Source organism: Prionailurus viverrinus, chromosome B4 (genome assembly GCF_022837055.1).
Source record: "Prionailurus viverrinus isolate Anna chromosome B4, UM_Priviv_1.0, whole genome shotgun sequence".
Taxonomy (NCBI): domain Eukaryota; kingdom Metazoa; phylum Chordata; class Mammalia; order Carnivora; family Felidae; genus Prionailurus; species Prionailurus viverrinus.
In genome coordinates, this window is record NC_062567.1 from 100272562 (window position 1) to 100290883 (window position 18322).

General features: G+C 35.6%; 1 protein-coding gene across 6 annotated transcripts in view; it reads right to left on the bottom strand.

Moving 5' to 3' along the window:
• The window catches only part of PPP1R12A (protein phosphatase 1 regulatory subunit 12A), a 159085-nt gene that overhangs the window by 11683 nt on the left and 129080 nt on the right, over window positions 1-18322 (bottom strand). For all 6 annotated transcript variants that reach the window (XM_047865581.1, XM_047865580.1, XM_047865582.1 and 3 more), the window contains 4 exons: window positions 10638-10703; window positions 4421-4437; window positions 3374-3509; window positions 1342-1446 (listed from right to left, as the gene is read on the bottom strand). In XM_047865581.1, the coding sequence (XP_047721537.1) occupies window positions 1342-1446; window positions 3374-3509; window positions 4421-4437; window positions 10638-10703 (324 nt within the window). The remainder of the gene's footprint in view (window positions 1-1341; window positions 1447-3373; window positions 3510-4420; window positions 4438-10637; window positions 10704-18322) is intronic.

An 18322-nucleotide genomic window follows, 5' to 3' on the forward strand; every position in this document is an offset into this window, starting at 1 on the left:
TCTCATTTATACAACTGGAGATGCCATTTTTAGATCAGTGACTTCAAACTGGATTCCAAAAGTTGTACTGTAGAAATTTGTTTATACTAGAAGGTCTCATGTTAAAATTAAACAAGTTTGTTTTCTTAAAAATTATGGGACCCCTTAGAGGCTTTTAACACATGAATAGTATCCTATAAAACTTCCAAGATGTAGTATAGTATCTCCGAAGATTCTTGGGTTACAAAACTTTTCTCTTTGAATGAGGACAGGTAGAGAATGAGGAAGGAATGTGTCTATCACTATCTCCCACAATTATAGTATTCCATGAAAAAAGCTTAGGAAACAATTCTTAGATCAAATGTATCCTACATCATATATACAGCTGTGAATTTTGTTCAGCTATCCCAATTTTCTTGTCTAAAATGGTCTCGTGTAGGCTGCTGCATAGTAGGTAAAAAGCGTTAACGGCAAACTATCTTATTCCAGCATTATTATATCAAATTACTTTTTAAGGAACAAACAGAAAATATTTATAATGAATAAAAGTGATTATAGCGGTGCCTGGGTGGCTCAGTTGGTTAAGCGCCAGACTTTGGCTCAGGTCGTGATCTCACAGTTCGTGAGCTCGAGCCCCACACCCTGGGCTCTGTGTGGACAGCTCAGAGCCTGGAGCCTGTTTCATATTCTGTGTCTCCCTCTCTCTCAGCCCCTCCCCCACTCTCACTCTGTTTCTTTCAAAAATAAAACATTAAATTAAAAAACAGTGATTACAAAATTATTTTACGGCCTTAAGAAGATTCTGTATAGATGCTTTTAAAACCTTGCTACATTTGGTATTCTGGAAATAAGCATTTAAGCCCTGTATGTATCACAACATAAGCATTAAAAGGCTTAAAAACACCTCAACTTTCCACTACAAGGCTATACATCTGTGTGTGTGTGTGTGTTTAAGTTTCTTTATTTTGAGAAAGAGAGAGTACACGCTGTGCACGAATGGTGTAGGGTAGGGGCAGAGACAGAGAGGGAAAGAGAGAATCCCAAGTGGGCTCTGCACTGACAGCATCCGACACGGGGCTCTATCTCATGACTGAGATCATGACCAGAGACTAAGTGTCAGATGTTTAACCAACTGAGCCACCCAGGTACCCCTATACTTTTGTATTGTTAATTCATTCTAGAAAGAAGTAAAATGAAGTCATCATTAAACTGTATGATCTTGATTCCTTCTTACTGATAAGCTATTATCAGTAACCAAACTTATCTTTCAAAGAAACATCTGAGAATATTTCAGTCCAGTTTTTTAGACAGAATAAATCACAACTATTACCTTCAGGGTAACGAACAGAAAAAGGTACAAACCTGGGTGGCCTTTTCCAATTGTAATTTAAGATCTGTCAGTTCCATATTTGTATCATGTAGCTGTGCTTTCAGCTTTTCATTTTCAGCTAGAATTTGTTCATAAAGCTGTAAAAAGTAGGGTAGAATAAATTACTTTTCTGCTCTCCTAATATTTTAAGATTTCACATTGATTATTTGCAATATTGAAACAGATTAATAAGAGATAGAAGCCATTAAAGGAGACATTAAAAAAGTATTTTAATGCTTTGTGGTTGCAAGGCAGAAATTTTTGGTTATGCTATTCAGGTGTTTGTCCATATAAACTCTTTAACAAATTAGATCATGTTACAAATTTAAGACATCACTAAAAAATTTAACTTTTCTATTTCCATTAAAAAAAATTCATTTATATGATAAAGAGGGACTACATATCTACAGACCAATGATAGTTACAGCTAAGGGTTGAATAGCTTCCAAGTGATCTTCATTTGGGGTCTGTGAACTTCTCTGCCTACCATTCTCTCTTGAATTCCTGACACTGAGACGGAGCATCAGTTGTATTTATCATTTAATGAATGTATTTTTCCTTTAATGAAATTTAAAGGAAAGTGAAATATTTCTTGAATACTTTTGTAACACTTGAATCTACTATTTCTTCCCCTTCATCTCTACTACTACCACTATAGATGGCTAAAATCATCTCTTATTAGACTATTTTAATATTAAAACTGTTTTCCTGACCTCTTTCTAATTTGTTCTATTAGCAGCAAGAATTAACTTTTCCAAATTACAGTCTCAATTTCATATGCCAACCATTCCATTAACCCTCAGACATTAGAAACCCTTGACTAGCTTCTCAGGGTCCTCAGTATGAAGATATCCTTAAAACACCCTGTAAAACAGGTATGGTCTGGTCCTGACGTGCACACCTAACTGCAATGTCACACCTCCATCCCTTCTGCTCTACTAGCCATACTGAAAATTTAATTACTTCAATGCATCCTGTGCTGTTCTACCATCAGGTCAATGTCTTTGCAGTTCACTCCACGTAGAAAACTTTTTTGTCCCATTCTGCCGGTTTAACTAATCACCCTTCTGGGATTCACTTCTGAAGTTTCACTTCTTCAGAACATCTGTTTCTAGGCCCTGTAACTTTCCTTTGTTATACACTTTTAGGACACAGATTCTTTACTTCAGGATAATTGTTTCTATTTTCAAATTATACATTTACTAGTATGACTGTATGATAACTTCTCTCTCTTCCACTACATGGAAGATATCCATAAGTGTAATGACAGCATCTTCAATCTACTGCTGATAAGTAGAAACTCACCACTTAGCACAGTTCAGGGTTCAATTCTTCACCGAATGAATGACAGTCTTATTCATAATGTAAATCGACCTCCCACCTTCCTTCTCTTGCTGACTTAGTTTGTAAGAAAGTGATACAAATAGCTGCCAAATAGCTGGGGAACACATACAAGTATCACAAGGCTTCTTTTTCCCCCAACAAATTTCATCAGGTTTATTCTAAGCTCAAAAAATGTAAGAACTATGATAGAATCCTAGATTGTTGAGTTTCCAAGACTTACTTCCTAAATACTTCCATCCTTAATCTGTAATAGCACTTAAGCTACCACAAGTTTTTTAGTTACCTAGGAAAAACTCTATTCTCCTAGGAAAGCTCTATTCCCTTTTTTTGGCCACCTCTTATTAACAAATAGGTAAAGAAAAATGTGTGCGCATGCACACACAAACATCCCCAATACCCATGCCTCTTTTCAACTCAATCACAGTATCACCATACTAGCCTGAGACACTTAAGTGTGAAATAAAGTCTCTTTCCTTTAAAAAAAAATAAAACAACAACAAAACAGCTATTTATTTATAGGCTATCTACCATTTAGTGCCCCAAACTGAAAATTAAGTTATTTCAAGATATTGATTTCATAATGAGTTCCAGGAATAATATCCAAACACAAATATATCAAATATATCAATAGATCAACCAACAATTATTTTTTTATTAAATATAGTTGAATAACCCAAGTACCTTTTTAAAGTCAGTTGAGTCGTCCTTTTCTAGCCTGCTACTATAAGGTTTTCTTTCTTCTAAGTAACTGTATGATCCAGAGCGACCCAATAAGGAATCATACCGATCACTAGCTGATGTGGAACTGGTTTCATATCTTTAAAAGATGAATTAAAGTCAAAATCTTTATTAAAGGCTTTTACAGCTCACATTAACATGCATCCTACTACATTTGAACTTGATATTCCAAAACAGCAGATAAAATTCTCCCTCATCTATTATCAACCAACTTTTATGATACATTTAATAAGTAGAAAGTTATTTATAATATTATTCATTTCCATTATTTGAGGAAGAGATTCAATATATCTATATCCAAAAGTCAGAACTGGTTTCACATCACGATAAATTATTTCAACAATCCAAACAGATAACAGGTCTGCCCTAAACAGAAAGAACATATCTCATTTGTACATGAGAATTCTCTTATTATCTCGTTCTGAATTCAGGTTACCTTTTCTTGATAAAAGCTATTGCCTCCATATTTCAATGGAAATGTGTAGTATACAAAAATTTGTTCTTGGTTTTACAAGGCTTTGGTTAACAATTATGGGCAAGAGAAATGGAATGGAGGTTAGACTCAAGGACAGTGTGGAGGTTCGCTAAAAGGTAAATAATTTTGAGCTAGATGACAGTTTTTAGTGTCTTCACGGTTTTTCTTTTGTTTAAAGCAGGGATTGGAGAGAAGATTCAGAATACCTCATCAAATAAATTTATGGTGGGTTTCATCAGTCCCTGCTGTTATTAGGAAAACTTAAAAAGTTATCACTGTTGTAAGGGTTTAAGAAAAAATTTTCTTTCTTAGTGAGTTACTGGGACTATTTAACTAGAAGTAAAGGCTTTGACAAAGAAAGCTGGTAACAGTTATTAGGTCGTCTAAACATCTACAGATTTTTATTATTCAGATAATCCTAACAACTCACAAAATCCATACGTATCTAAAAGCAACATGGAATGAAAATCTAAAAATAAAAATAAGAAAAAAGTCAGTAAAAATATAAAACATACCTAGAAATGGAATCCGTCTAGAAAAAAGAGAAAAACACAGGCATACTAAATTTCTATACTTTTATTAAAGCAACTTGATAGATCAAGTAAATTTAACATAACATTTATGCTATTGTCACACTACTAAACTTCTCTATTTACTATCTATATGTTTTAACTGTAATGTGATTATTCTTAGAAGTTCTAGAACAGAATCACTATATTTTTCATGCATAATAGCCATGCAACTAATTACACTTGGCAATTTATGGTCATCTTTTATGAATTTCTGAAAATACCATCATACAATATTTTTAATTAGAAGAAAAAAAGAGAGAGACTAAGACACATATTTATTACTTATACCTACCCTGCAGGAGAAAGTAGTATGTTTATATTAAGAAACATCAAGTTTACTACATGATATCCCAAAGCAACTATTTTTCTCATTTTTCTGTTTTTGAAGCAATAACATGAGAAGCAAACAAATGAATACTTGAAGTATTTTATGTATAATAGTATACACATATTTTGTTTAAAACTTACTTTCTAGAAATCTAGCTATAAATTCCTCCAAGTTTAGCAATTAGGGGATAGGAAATTAGGATTTAATTTTCTCAAGTAAGTGGTATGCTATGTCAATGTTTCTTAACTTTTCTTATCTAAATAGTGAAATGATTAATAGGGTCTTAGTAGGGGACAAAACTTTTTTGGTGGTCATCCTTAGCTTTTTCCCTTTCTACTGAAGCACTAGCTGAATCTATAATTTTCTGTAAGGTAACTATTAAGAAATGGTTTGCTAAAAAAAAGAAAAAAAAAGAATGGTTTGTAAAATTTCAAAATTTAGATAATTGTATTTTTCCATTATATTTATCTCTGAATGCACTGTAAAATTATTGAGTTCTTTTGGGATTATTTAAAGTCTAACTTGGACTAAAAATGCCTTACTAGTCTATTGAAATTGAAAACCAATTGTAGGGGGCACCTGGGTGGCTCAGTCGGTTAAACGCCCGACTTCAGCTCAGGTCATGATCTCGTGGTCCGTGAGTTTGAGGCCCATGTCGGGCTCTGTGCTGACCGTTCAGAGCCTGGAGCCTGCTTTGGATTCTGTGTCTCCCTCTCTCTCTGTTCCTCCCTTGCTCATGCTCTGTCTCTCTTTCTCTCTCTCTCTCAAAAATAAACAAATATTTTTAAAAAGTTAAAAAAAGAACCCACCCAATTTTAATTTTGCACTTGCTTCCTATTTTTTTCACACAATGCTTTACCTCATTGATTTGTTCATTAGTTTTATAACAATTAACAATTCTGAAGCGAAATTTCAATTTTTGAGAGATTCAAATTCATACATTGCTAAGAGAATAGACTTTGTAAGTTCTCATCACAAGAAAAAGAATGTATAACTATGTGTAGGAATGGCTGTTAACTAGACTTATTGTGATCATTTTGTAATATATACAAATAATGAATCACTATGTTGAACACCTGAAACAAATACAGTATTATATGTCAATTATATCTAAAAAAAAAAAAAAAAGAACAGAACCAAAAAACCCCAAGAGATCCTATTAAAATTCAAAAAAATATCCTTGTGTACATATCAAATGAAAACATCACCTCTCACCTCACCAATTTGCACCCTGGTTCACTGATTTAAACTTAAGAAAAAACAAAAACTCCAAGCAGTCACAGAAATCACTCAAATTTCATTTCTTTGTCTTTAAAAATCGTGTGATCACTGGTCATTATTTACATTCTTAAAATTGGGATAAAAACCCCGTAACACAAAATTCACCATCTAAACTACTTTTAGGAGTATAGCTTAATAGTGTTAACTATATTCGCATTGTTGTGCAACACATCTCTAGAACTTTTTTATCTTGCAAAACAAACTTTACACCCATTGAACAACTCCCCATATTCTTCTACCCCCAACTCCTGGAAACCAGAACTCTACTTTGTCAGAGTTTGAATAGTTTAGAAACCCCATGTAAATGGAATCATAGTATGTCTATCTTATGACTAGCTTATTTCAAATGGTAGATGTCCTTATTTCATATAGTAACATCCTTGCTCCCTGTGTTATAAAATTATTTTTTCAAAGTAAAAATACCCTTATTACAGTGCCAGAAGGTCATATAAAAGTACCACAGCGTAAAAAAGTTTCACTGTAACTCCCTGTGCCTCCAACCCTCTTAGATAACTACTGTTAACCTTTTTTGGATACACATGTAAGTGAGCTTCTGATTTGTACTGTTAAACTAATCTCAGTAAAGAATGAATTTATTACAGTTCCAAAATCTTATATAAAAATGCCTATTTTAACAGTAATCATACCAAATCTGAGCATTATTAACTTCTGCTAATTTCACTTTTTATTTTAACTGTCATGTCTTTGGTTGTTAAGATTGAATGCATTTTAAAATTTACTGGCCATTTATATTTCTTCTTTTATAAAACTTACTAATTTCATATATCCTGTCTCTACTTTCCTTTTAGTGAGTCTTTTAATAGTACAAATACTAATCTTTTAAATGTTAAAAAGAGGATTAAGATTATTCACTTTATAAACAGAGTAAATGTGCCTCAACTTTAATAAGGGTATCTTTTCTATCATATTCTAGTTTTACATGTTTAAATAATCAAATCTGTTAATCTTTTCTTTTTCTTGCCTTAGTGTTATACTTAAATTCTTTTTTATTTATTATTAAAAAAATTTTTTTTTAATGGTTGAGAGAGAGAGAGAGAGAGAAAGAAAGAGCGCTTGTGTGCGCACGAACAGGGGAGGAGCAGAGAGGGAGGGAGACACAGAATGTGAAACAGACTCCAGGCTCTGAGCCTTCAGCAGAGAGCCCAACACGGGGCTCGATCGCGTGAACTGCAAGATCGTGACCTGAGCCAAAGTCGAAGGCTTAACAGACTGAACCACCTAGGCACTCCTATACTTAAAATTCTTGATTTATTACTAATGTCCTTTGCAAGGTAAAAGTTTTATTATCTAACAACTTAATGATAGCAAATCACAATAACCAAAGCAACATAAGTCCCATTTTTAGAAATAATGAACGTTATAATAATTATCATACATAATTCTATGTAACGGATGTTATGATAAAGTAATGCAGCTTTCTATGATAAAATTTAATCTTAATTTCTTTTAATTTATATCCTGAAAGTAGACAGCTTGAGCTTCATATGCAATTGAGAATTTTTAAGAACTTTTTGGCCTTATCCAATTTACTTATCTTTGAAGCAAAAATGTACAGGCACACACCATTTTGTAATGTAGTTAACTTGGATTCTAGAACCCTAATGGAAGTTCTGTCATCAAACACACTATTGAGGTGTTGATGACACTATTTATTTCAGAAAATGTACAGAAGAATTTTGCTGCTAATACTTTTACACAGAAAAGTAAGGGCTGATGCTACAAGTTTTTTTTTTTTGTTTTTTTTTTAAATGTTTATTTCTGAGACAGAGAGAGACAGAGAATGAATGGGGGAGGATCAGAGAGAGGGAGACACAGAAGCAGAAGCAGGCTACAGGCTCCGAGTTGTCAGTACAGAGTCGGACGCAGGGCTCGAACTCACAAACCGTGAGAGCATGACCTGAGCCAAAGTCGGTTGCTCAACTGACAGAGCCACCCAGGCGCCCCGATGCTACAAGTTTTAAAAAGAGAGTAGCATACTGGTGGAAGCACTTTTCTAGTCTACTGTAGAAGATACTGTTAGTATGTTAACCTCCATTCTTCCTTTTCCTCATGGTGTACCAGTCATTTGGTTTAGGTGAGATGGTATATGGCCCACATTAGTAGCAAAATGGCTGCACTATCTTAGTGGTGGGCCTTGTCTGGCTTAAGCCAATTATTATAATCCCGGCAGTGTGAGGTAAACTAGCTTGAGGCTGAAGCTGACACAGGGTTGTGTAATATAACTGGAGCACAATAAATTCTCTTTAGTTTGGGTTGGGTTTTCTGTTACTTGTAACTGAATGTTAGCACAAAAACAAGAGCTAAATAATCCTTTATTTAAAATGAAAAATGGGAACGCAAGCTGGTGTAGCCACTCTGGAAAACAGTATGGAGATTCCTCAAAAAACTAAAAATAGAACTACCCTACGACCCAGCAATTACACTACTAGGCATTTATCCACGGGATACAGGTGTGCTGTTTTGAAGGGACACATGCACCCCAATGTTTATAGCAGCATTATCAACAATAGTCAAAGTATGGAAAGAGCCTAAATGTCCATCGATGGATGAATGGATAAAGAAGATGTGGTAAATATGTACAATGGAGTATTACTTGGCAATCAAAAAGAACGAAATCTTGCCATTTGCAACTACATGGATGGAACTAGAGGGTATTATGCTAAGCCAAATTAGTCAGAGAAAGACACATATCATATGACTTCACTCATATGAGGACTTTAAGAGACAAAACAGATGAACATAAGGGAAGGGAAACAAAAATAATATAAAAACAGGGAGGGGGACAAAAGATAAGAGACTCATAAATATGGAGAACAAACAGAGGGTTACTGGAGGGGGTGTGGGCTAAATGGGTAAGGGGCACTAAGGAATCTATTCCTGAAATCATTGTTGCACTATATGCTAATTTGGATGTAAATTATTAAAAAAAATTAAATTAAAAATTAAAACAAACAACCCAGTTCTCCTGTTTATTAAGAATTTACTGCTCTGAGATATAATACTAATGATTATTTTTTTAAGTATATGTTCAAATTAAGAAAAAGTAAAGCCACTCTTTGGGATTTCCTAATAAAATTGCTTATTTCTGTGAAAAAAATAGATAAAATGAAAAAAAAATCTATTTAAATTGTTTGGAACTAAGAAAATGTTTCTTCTTAGAAACAATTTTCTACTCAATGTTAATTAACAGTAAAACTTAAAACCCAACTGATCTGAATATGCCTCAAAGTCATAACTCTGTGAGTCAGAAAATCTTTTCCCTTCTATCCCAGCCTGGTGGGATGTAAGGTCTATGTGATAAGGCAGTGAGAAGTGCCAGCTGAGGATGGTTTACTAACCCATTCCCTCTTTTTTATCTATTGTTTTTTCTTGAAAGATGGGAATTCATAGGGTAGCAATGGGAAAGGAAGACAATGGTCAGGTTTACAGAATATAATAAACACAAGACACAGGGGAATTGGGGGAGTGCTGACAACTGATAGGCAAAAGATTTAAAAGTTATCGATAAAGTTTTATCCTGCAAATAATTGTACCCTTGGAAGTAATTAATTTCTCAATATCTGTCTGGCTACCTAATTATAAAATAAAAGTACCTTTCAGGACAAAATAGGAAACCTGGCCCTGAAAGTAACATCCACAGTCACGTAGCACAGGTAACCAATTTCTGGCCACTTCATATTATTGTAGATTCTTGCTGATTGCAAAGAATTTAATAGTTCTATTTAGGAACTCCAAGTCAAAAATAAAGATGCTATGACCAGAATGCCATTTCAGATTAGATAGTGTTGAACTTAGAAGATTAGAACCAACTCATATTTTACAGCTCTTCTCCTATGTGAATAGAGCTCTTTAAAGCATGTCAGCTTTCTCTACAGCCAAACAATAGGGAATAGAGGGAGGAAAATAACTACTGGGAAGAAACTTTCCACATTTGCTAGTTATGTAACCTTTTAAGTCATTCAAACTTGCCTTAGTTTCTTCATCACTGAGGAAAAGAAAATGCCTTTTTGAGAAGATTGTTGGGATGATCAGTTGTGATAATATAAAAGTCCTGTAGAGTGTATTTCTAAACAAATGTAAAGAAAGCTAAAAAGACCTACTGTCTTCCCTAAAATATAACTTCTAACTATATATAACTATATAACTTACATTTACAAAAATAAAATCTGGGTCTGGTAAGGTACCCACCTTCTGGGTATCTTTTAGATACTTTTTGTTTTCAACTTTGAATATTAATTTACATACAATAAACTATCCACTTAGAGTACATGGTTTGATAAGTTTTGACAGTTGTATATATTCAGAAAACAACTACAATCAGGATCCAGAATATTTCTATTGCCTCTAAAATATTCTTTGTGTCCTTTCCAGTCCGTCTACCCCAGATCCCAGAGAAATGCTGAATACTATCCCCAAGCATGCAGGTACAGTATGCAGTAACAGTTTTGCAGGAATAAATACAAACACAAGCAAATGGTAATCCTTGAAAAATATGAATGCTTCTAAACACAAAAAATAATGCTTTCTTACCTGAGTTTCTTTCTTGTTGGATCCTTCTTCTGTATCTGATTGTTGCTCTTGTTCATTTTCATCACTCTAAAATAGATTGTCACTTTACTTTAGAAAAGTAGAAATATATTTCAAACAGTTGATATTTAAATATTTTAGGGCTTTTCTAATTTAAAATGACCTTGAGAAAAATCTACCCAGCAACAGATCAAAAGGAAAACTGATTTTTAAGTGGGAATTTTCCTACCCTGTTTAGAGGAAGTCTATTTTGTCCGCATGACACAATTTAAGTAGGTTAGCATACATGGTGAAAAAAGACCATCTACCTAAAAACAAAATGTAAGAAACATTCACAATGGGGATGAAGAAACTGGAGCCTTAGCAGAAGAAAGAAGGTATTCCATTTTATATTGTAATGATGCTACATGTGCTTTAATAGTTAAATGAACTATTTAGACACTCAATTATAAGGAGGCAGCAAAAATAGGAAGTCTATTGTATTAAGTAAGAAGAGTTAGATTCTATAAGCTTGCAAGATTTATGCAGAAATCCTATCACGTGTAGGTAGTTCATCCATCTGGAAATTTCTTGGAAGTTTACAGCACACCAAATAGAAAATCAAGGTCTCAGATGGCTAAAAGCCTAGAATCCCAGACTATGGGAATATTCTAGTGTAAGGCCTTGAACATCTCAACAAACCTTAAAGGGCTGAAAAAAAAGGAAAGGGAAATTTCCATTCACAGATATCTAGCTCAGGCTCACTATAAAAATGCCACAGGCTTAAAAAAAAAATGCCACAGGCTTTAAAACGAGATCACCCTAGTTGCATATTGGTATAGCTATTTTCAGCGTGACTGAGGGTAAATTTATTAAAATTTTTTGAGCCATACTTACCTTACCCATAGGGGATAAAAACTTTATAGAATTATGGAGCACGTAGGTGGCTCAGCTGGTTAAGAGTCTTACTTCAGCTCAGGTTATGATCTCATGGTTAATGAGTTCAAGCCCAGCACTGGGCTCTTTGCTGTCAGCACAGAGCCTGCTTCGGATCCCGTCTCCCTTTGTCTGCCCCTCCCCTGCTTGCACGTGTGCTCATGCTCTCTCTTTCTCTCAAAAATAAATATACATTAAAGAAAAAAACTTTATGGAATTATTCTAAGGATTAGAGGAAATCTTTGTATATAGGCTATCATATTGTCACCTAGCAAAAATAATGTGTGAAGTTACTAAGTGATCAGGTAAAATCAATGGTGCTGCTGCTAGTATTATTTATTAATATAAACATATTCATATAAAAATATGAATTCCACATAATGAACTGATTATTTTTAAGCACTGCAGTTTCATGGCAAAAAACAGAAACTAGAAATTTACAAAGTGGGGAGGTTCAGAGGTCCAAAAAAGTGATAATAAAAAAAGGGGGAGGGAGTCTAATAATACAAGAGATTAAAAACCTAACTATGCACCACCCTTTCTTTGACAAAGCCCTTTGTTCTTTTTGTATATGATCTGATATAGGTTCAAATGTGGCTACAAAGGAGAAAGAAGACCTGTGCTTGATGGCTGATTAGAATACAATTCAATGTAGGCTTAAGTTAAAAAGATGAATATTGCCAATATGAATCCCAGGAAGGATCTTTACAATGGTAGTTAAGGGTAGGATTCCAGAAAGTGAAGTTCTGAAGGGAGAACTGATCTGAATAAAACTGGGGAAAAAGAAATACTATATAATAAACACAGCTTTGTCTATGAATCTCCTAAGACAGATGACTTATTAAGAAGGTAATTTTAAGTAATAAGAACTAGTATGTTAGGGTGCTAAGACTGTGAGGTTTTATTTTACTGCTACTAAAATGTTAATGGGCAATCAATTAAAATCAACCAGACATCAGATACTTTCTGATGAAGAAAGATACCTTGCCAGAAGAATTCTGAAACAATCAGATTAGTTCTCTACCTGGTAGCTGCCAAACAGTAAAATGGTAGTTATCAATTTAAAGGAAATATAAAAAAACACATTAATGTGTTAAACTACATTTCAGGGATATGACAACCCAGTTCATTCAAAAATAACTGTAAGGAGGGGTGCCTTAGTGGCTTAGTTGGTTAAGTGTCCGACTCTTGATACTGGGTCAGGTCATGATCTTGTGGTTTGTGGGTTTGAGCCCCACGTCGGGCTCTAACAGCTTGGAGTCTGCTTGGAATTCTTTCTCCCTCCTTCCTTCCCTCCCTCCCTCTCTCTCTCTCTCTCTCTGTCCCTATCCCACTTGTGCTTGTTCTCTTTCAAAATAAATAAATAAACAACAAAAAATAATTTTAAGAAAAAAAATGGGAGGGAGAAACTGATTAAAAGAGGCTTTAAAGACATAATTAATCACCATGTATAATCCCTATTGTATTCCAATCAAACCAGAAGTACAACAACAAACCATTTATGGTGTATATGAGTTAAATGGACATTAAAACTGACTGGATATTCAATATTAAGGACTTATTGTTAATTTATTTAACAAAAAAATGTGGGCATGGTTTTGTGATCACTTGTTGTATGGCAACATATATTGTGATTATTTTTATTACTTAAAAAATACAATTTTAATAATTTTTAAAAAGGAATACTTCCTCTTAAAAATACACACTAAAGTTTTTTAGATGAAATAATCTTCTGCAGATTTTCTTCAATAATATGGGAATTGGTGAGGTGGTAGGGATTTAGCTTAAACAATGGGTGGGGTAATTATACTTCTCTGCTACTTTTGTAGGTTTGATTTTTCTGTAGTAAAAATTAAAAGAGAGGTGCCTGGGTAGCTCATTCGGTTAAGCATCGGATTCTTGATCTTAGCTCAGGTCTTAATCTCAGGGTGGTGTTTTGGGCTCCACGCTGGGGGTGGAGCCTACTTAAAAAAATAAAATAAAAATTAAAAGAAAAAATGGAAAAAACCCCAAGAGTCTAAATAAAACAAAACAACTCAAACAGATTATGTTTGCCCTTCTATAGTTATATGTTCTATTCAAACAGCATAAATTTCACATTAACTGTGCTACCCCACAGTTCTTTCTTCTGTATAATATGAATAGCAACGTCAGACATATATACAATCAGGGAAAAGGGAAAAAAATAAAATTTTATAAGCCAAAACACTACTTCTATCAAATATCACTTGAGATCTGTTATATATATTGTAGCGTCATATTCATGAAAATGGGTTAAATGTAAAGCATCGTAAGGAGTTCTAGGAAGATGGTGAAGTAGGATCATGAGCTCACTTCCTTCCATGGACACACTGAGGCAACAGCTACATATAACTCACTCTGAAAACAACTTGAAAATTAGCAGAACAGGTCTTCCAAAGCTAAAATCATAGAGAAGTCACATTAAGAAGGGTAGGACGGACAACCCACAAATGAGAGGGATGATACAGGTACAGAGGTCCTACAAGGGGGTCAAGCCTCACATTAGGCACTCCTTACCCTGGGGATCTGCACAGGGTAGATGAGCCTCCGTAACATCTAGCTTTGAAAATCAGCAGGGCTTAACTGCAGAAGAGCCAGAGGGCTGTATGGAAATTGATGCTTTACTTGCAAAGGGACATTGTACTCTGTCATTTGGTCTGAGACTCGGCACAGAAGCAGCAGTTTGAAAAGCACCTAGATTATGAAGATTTATGGACTAATTTTAGGGCATGTGCTTGAGGGGCAGAGATTTATAGGAGCTTTCTCTGGGAAAGAAGGTACTAGCTAGCACCATTTCCAACCCCCTCTGCCTAGCTGGCAAAAGGGGCCAGTTCTGACACCCTCTATCTTACCTTATGCTCACCCAACCCGAGCTTTCCCTGTGGACGGTCCCCATTCATTCCACCCGTGTTGGCAGGTACCCCTTCACAGTGACTCCTGCTGTGCAATACCCGGTGGACAGTCGTGGTCAGGACTGATGTCCCCAGAAAACAATTACTGCCCATCACACCTAGCAGGCAGCCTGGTGGTGGCTGGAGCACATTCAAAGGAGGAGAGCCATCCCTGTAGCTTCAGCCAGCTAGGATGAGGGCCAGCCCACCCACCAACACCCCTGGAGCACTCATGGCCTAGTTAAAACAGAAGAGTGCACCCAGGTCACACAGGGGATACACTGGAGTGTCTGGTTCTGTTGACGGGTGGTCAGAAGGGTCATGTTACAGGGCACCACAAAACCCTTTCTACACAAGGCCACTACTTTCAAGACCAGAAGGCATGGCTGACCTACCTAATACAGAGAAACAAACACGGAGAGTAGGACAAAATGAGGAAACAGGAGTTATGTTTCAAATGAAAGAATAAGACAAAACCTCAGAAAAAGAACTAAATGAAATGGAAATAAACAATATACCTGATACAGAGTTCAAAGTAATGGTCATAAAGGTGTTCACTGGGCTTGAGAATAATGGATGAACTCAGTGTGAACTTCAACAAAGAAAAATATAAAAAAGAACCAATCAGAGCTGAAGAATACAGTAACTGAAATGAAAAATACATTAACATCAACAGCAGATTAGAGAATGCAAAATAATTAATCAGCCATCTTGAAGACAGAGTAGTAGAAAGCACCCAAGCTAAAAAAACAAAAAGAAAAAATGAGGATAGGTTAAAGGGACCTCTGGGACAACATCAAGCATTATGTGAACTAACATTCACATTATAGGAGTCCCAGAAGGAGAAGAGAGAGAGAAAGAGACAGAAAACTTATTTTAAGAAATAATAACTAAAAACCTCCCTAACCTGGGAAAAGGAGCAGACATCCAGGTCCAGGAAGCACACAGATCCCCAAACAAGAGGAATTCAAGGAGGTCCACACCAAGATATATAATAAATAAAACATCAAAAATTAACAGTAAAGAGAATCTTTTCTTTCTTTCTTTCTTTCTTTTTTGAGAGACAGACGAGGGTGGGGAGGGGCAGAGGAAGAGGGAGACAGAGAATCCTAAGCAGGCTCCACATCCAGTGTGGAACCCCAAGCACGGTCCCATGATCTCACAATCATGAGAAATCAAGAGTCAGACGCTTAACTGAGCCACCCAGGGGCCCCAATAAAGAGAATCTTTAAAATCAACTAGTTTTGTACAAGGGAAACCCTGTAATGTTATCAGATTATTTTTCAGCAGACACTTTACAGGCCAGGAGGGAGTGGCATAATATATTCAAAGTATAGAAAGGAAAAAAACCTACATCCAAAAGCTTACTTTACCGAGAAAGGTTATTAATAATTGCAGGAGAGATAAAGAGTTTCACAGACAAACAAGTTAAAGGACTTTATCACCACTAAACTAGCCTTATAAGAAATGTTAAAGAGACTTCTATAACTGGAAAAGAGATAGCCATAACTAGAAATAAGAAAATTATAAAAGGAAAAAATGTCACTGGCTAATATATGAAGATTAAAAAAACAAAAGTAGTAAAAATTAATTATATCTACACACAGTAGTTAAAGGATACACACAGAAAAAGAGAGGAAATAATGTCGTATATATAAATATGGAGGAAGGAGTAAAAAAACTTTTAGAATGTGTTTGAACTTGGGGTGCCTGGGTGGCTCATTTGGTTAAGCACCCGGCTTCAGTTCAGATCATGAGTTTGAGCCCCACATCAGGCTCTCTTCTGTCAGCGTGGAGTCCACTTGGGATCCTCTATTTCCTTCTCTCTGCCCCTCCCCTGCTGGTGCTCTCTCTCTCTCTCTCTCTCAAAAATAAATAAACATTAAAAAAATGTGTTTGAGCTTAAGCGACGACCATTAACAAGATAAACTGCTACATACATAGAATGTTATAAACCTAAAATAGATACACAGAAATTGAAAACAAAAGAATTCAAGCATACCATGAAAGAAAGTCATCAAATCCAAGGGAAGAGAGTAAGAGAAGAAACAGAGAACTATAAAAAGAACCAGAAAACAATGAACAAAACTGCAGTAAGTACATACCTATCGATAATTACTTTAAATATAAATGGACTAAATGCTCTAATGGAAAGACAAAGGATGACTAAATGGTTAAAAAAACAAGACTCAACTACGTGCTGCCCACAAAAGACTGATTTCAGATCTCAAGGCACACACAGACTAAAATAGAAAAAAAATATTCCATGCAAATGGGGGGGCGGGGGGAGCCGAGATGGCAATACCAAGATCAGACAAACGAGACTTAATTTTTCTCTTTTGTGTTTATTTTTTTCATTTTTGAGAGAGAGAGACAGAGAGAGCAAGCGCAAGCAGGGGAGGGGCAGAGAGAGAGAGAGAGAGAGAGAGAGAAAGAGAGAGAGAGAGAGAGAGAGAGGAGACACAGGATCCAAAGCAGGCGGCTCTGTGCTGTCAGCACAGTCTGATGCAGGGCTCGAACTCTTGAACCGTGAGACTATGACCTGAGCTGAAGTCGGTGCTTAACCAACTGAGCCACCCAGGCACCCCAGACAAAAGAGACTTTAAAACAAAGACTGGTAGGGGTGCCTGGGTGGCTCAGTCAGTTGGGTGTCTGACTTTGGCTCAGGTCATGATCTCTCAGTTCATGAGTTTGAGCCCGGCCTCAGGCTCTGTGCTGACAGCTCACAGCCTGGAGCCTGCCTCAGATTCTGTGTCTCCCTCTCCCTCCACCCCTCCCATGCTCAAGCTCTGTCTCTCTTGGTATCTCAAAAATAAATAAATGTTAAAAAAAAAAAAAAAAAAAAAAAGAAGACGACTGTAGGGGGACTTGGGTAGCTCAGTCAGTTAAATGTCCAACTCCTGATTTTAGCTCAGGTCATGATCACATGGTTCATGAGATCAAGCCCTGCTGGGGGCTCCGTGCTATCAGTGAGGATTCGGATTCTTGGGATTCTCTCTCCCTCTCTTGCTGCCCCTCCCCAACTTGCACTCGCTCTCACAAAATAAACATAAAAAAAAAATAAAACAAAGACTGTAGAAAGAGGCAAAGAGGGCATTACATAATGATAGAGATCAATTCAAGAGGAGAATAGAAGAATTGTAAATATCTACGAACCCAACATAGAAGCACCTAGAAACATAAAGCAAATATTAACAGACATAAAGGACATAACTGAAAATCATACAATAGTAGGGAACTTTTAGTACCCTACTTATATCAATGGACAGAGCATCGAGAAAGAAAAATCAGTGGTTTTGAATGACACATTAGACAAGATGGGCTTAACAGATGCATACAGAACACTCTATCCAAAAACAAAATTCATGGAAGTATTTTCAAATGTACATGGAACATTCTCAAGGACAGATCATGTTAGGCCACAAAACAAGTCTCAATAAATTTAAGATTGAAATCTTATCAAGCTCTTTTCTGACCAAAATAGTATGAAACTAAAATCAATGACCACAAACACGTGGTAAACAGTATGCTACTAAACAACCAATGGGGTCAATGGAGAAATCAAAGAGGAAATAAAAAATTGCCCAGAGATAAATGAAAAGGGAAATAATGGTTCAAAATCTTTGGGATACAAAAGCAATTCTAAAATGGAAGTTTATAGCGATACAGACCTACTTCAAGAAACAAGAAAAGTCTCAATCAAACTTTACACCTAAAGGAATTAAGAAAAGAACAAATGAAGCCCAAAGTTAGTAGAAAAAAGGGAATTATAAAGATCTGAGCAGAAATAAATGAATACAGACTAAAAAACAACAGAAAAGAGCAATGAAACTAAGAGCTGGTTCTTTAAAACTCGTCCAG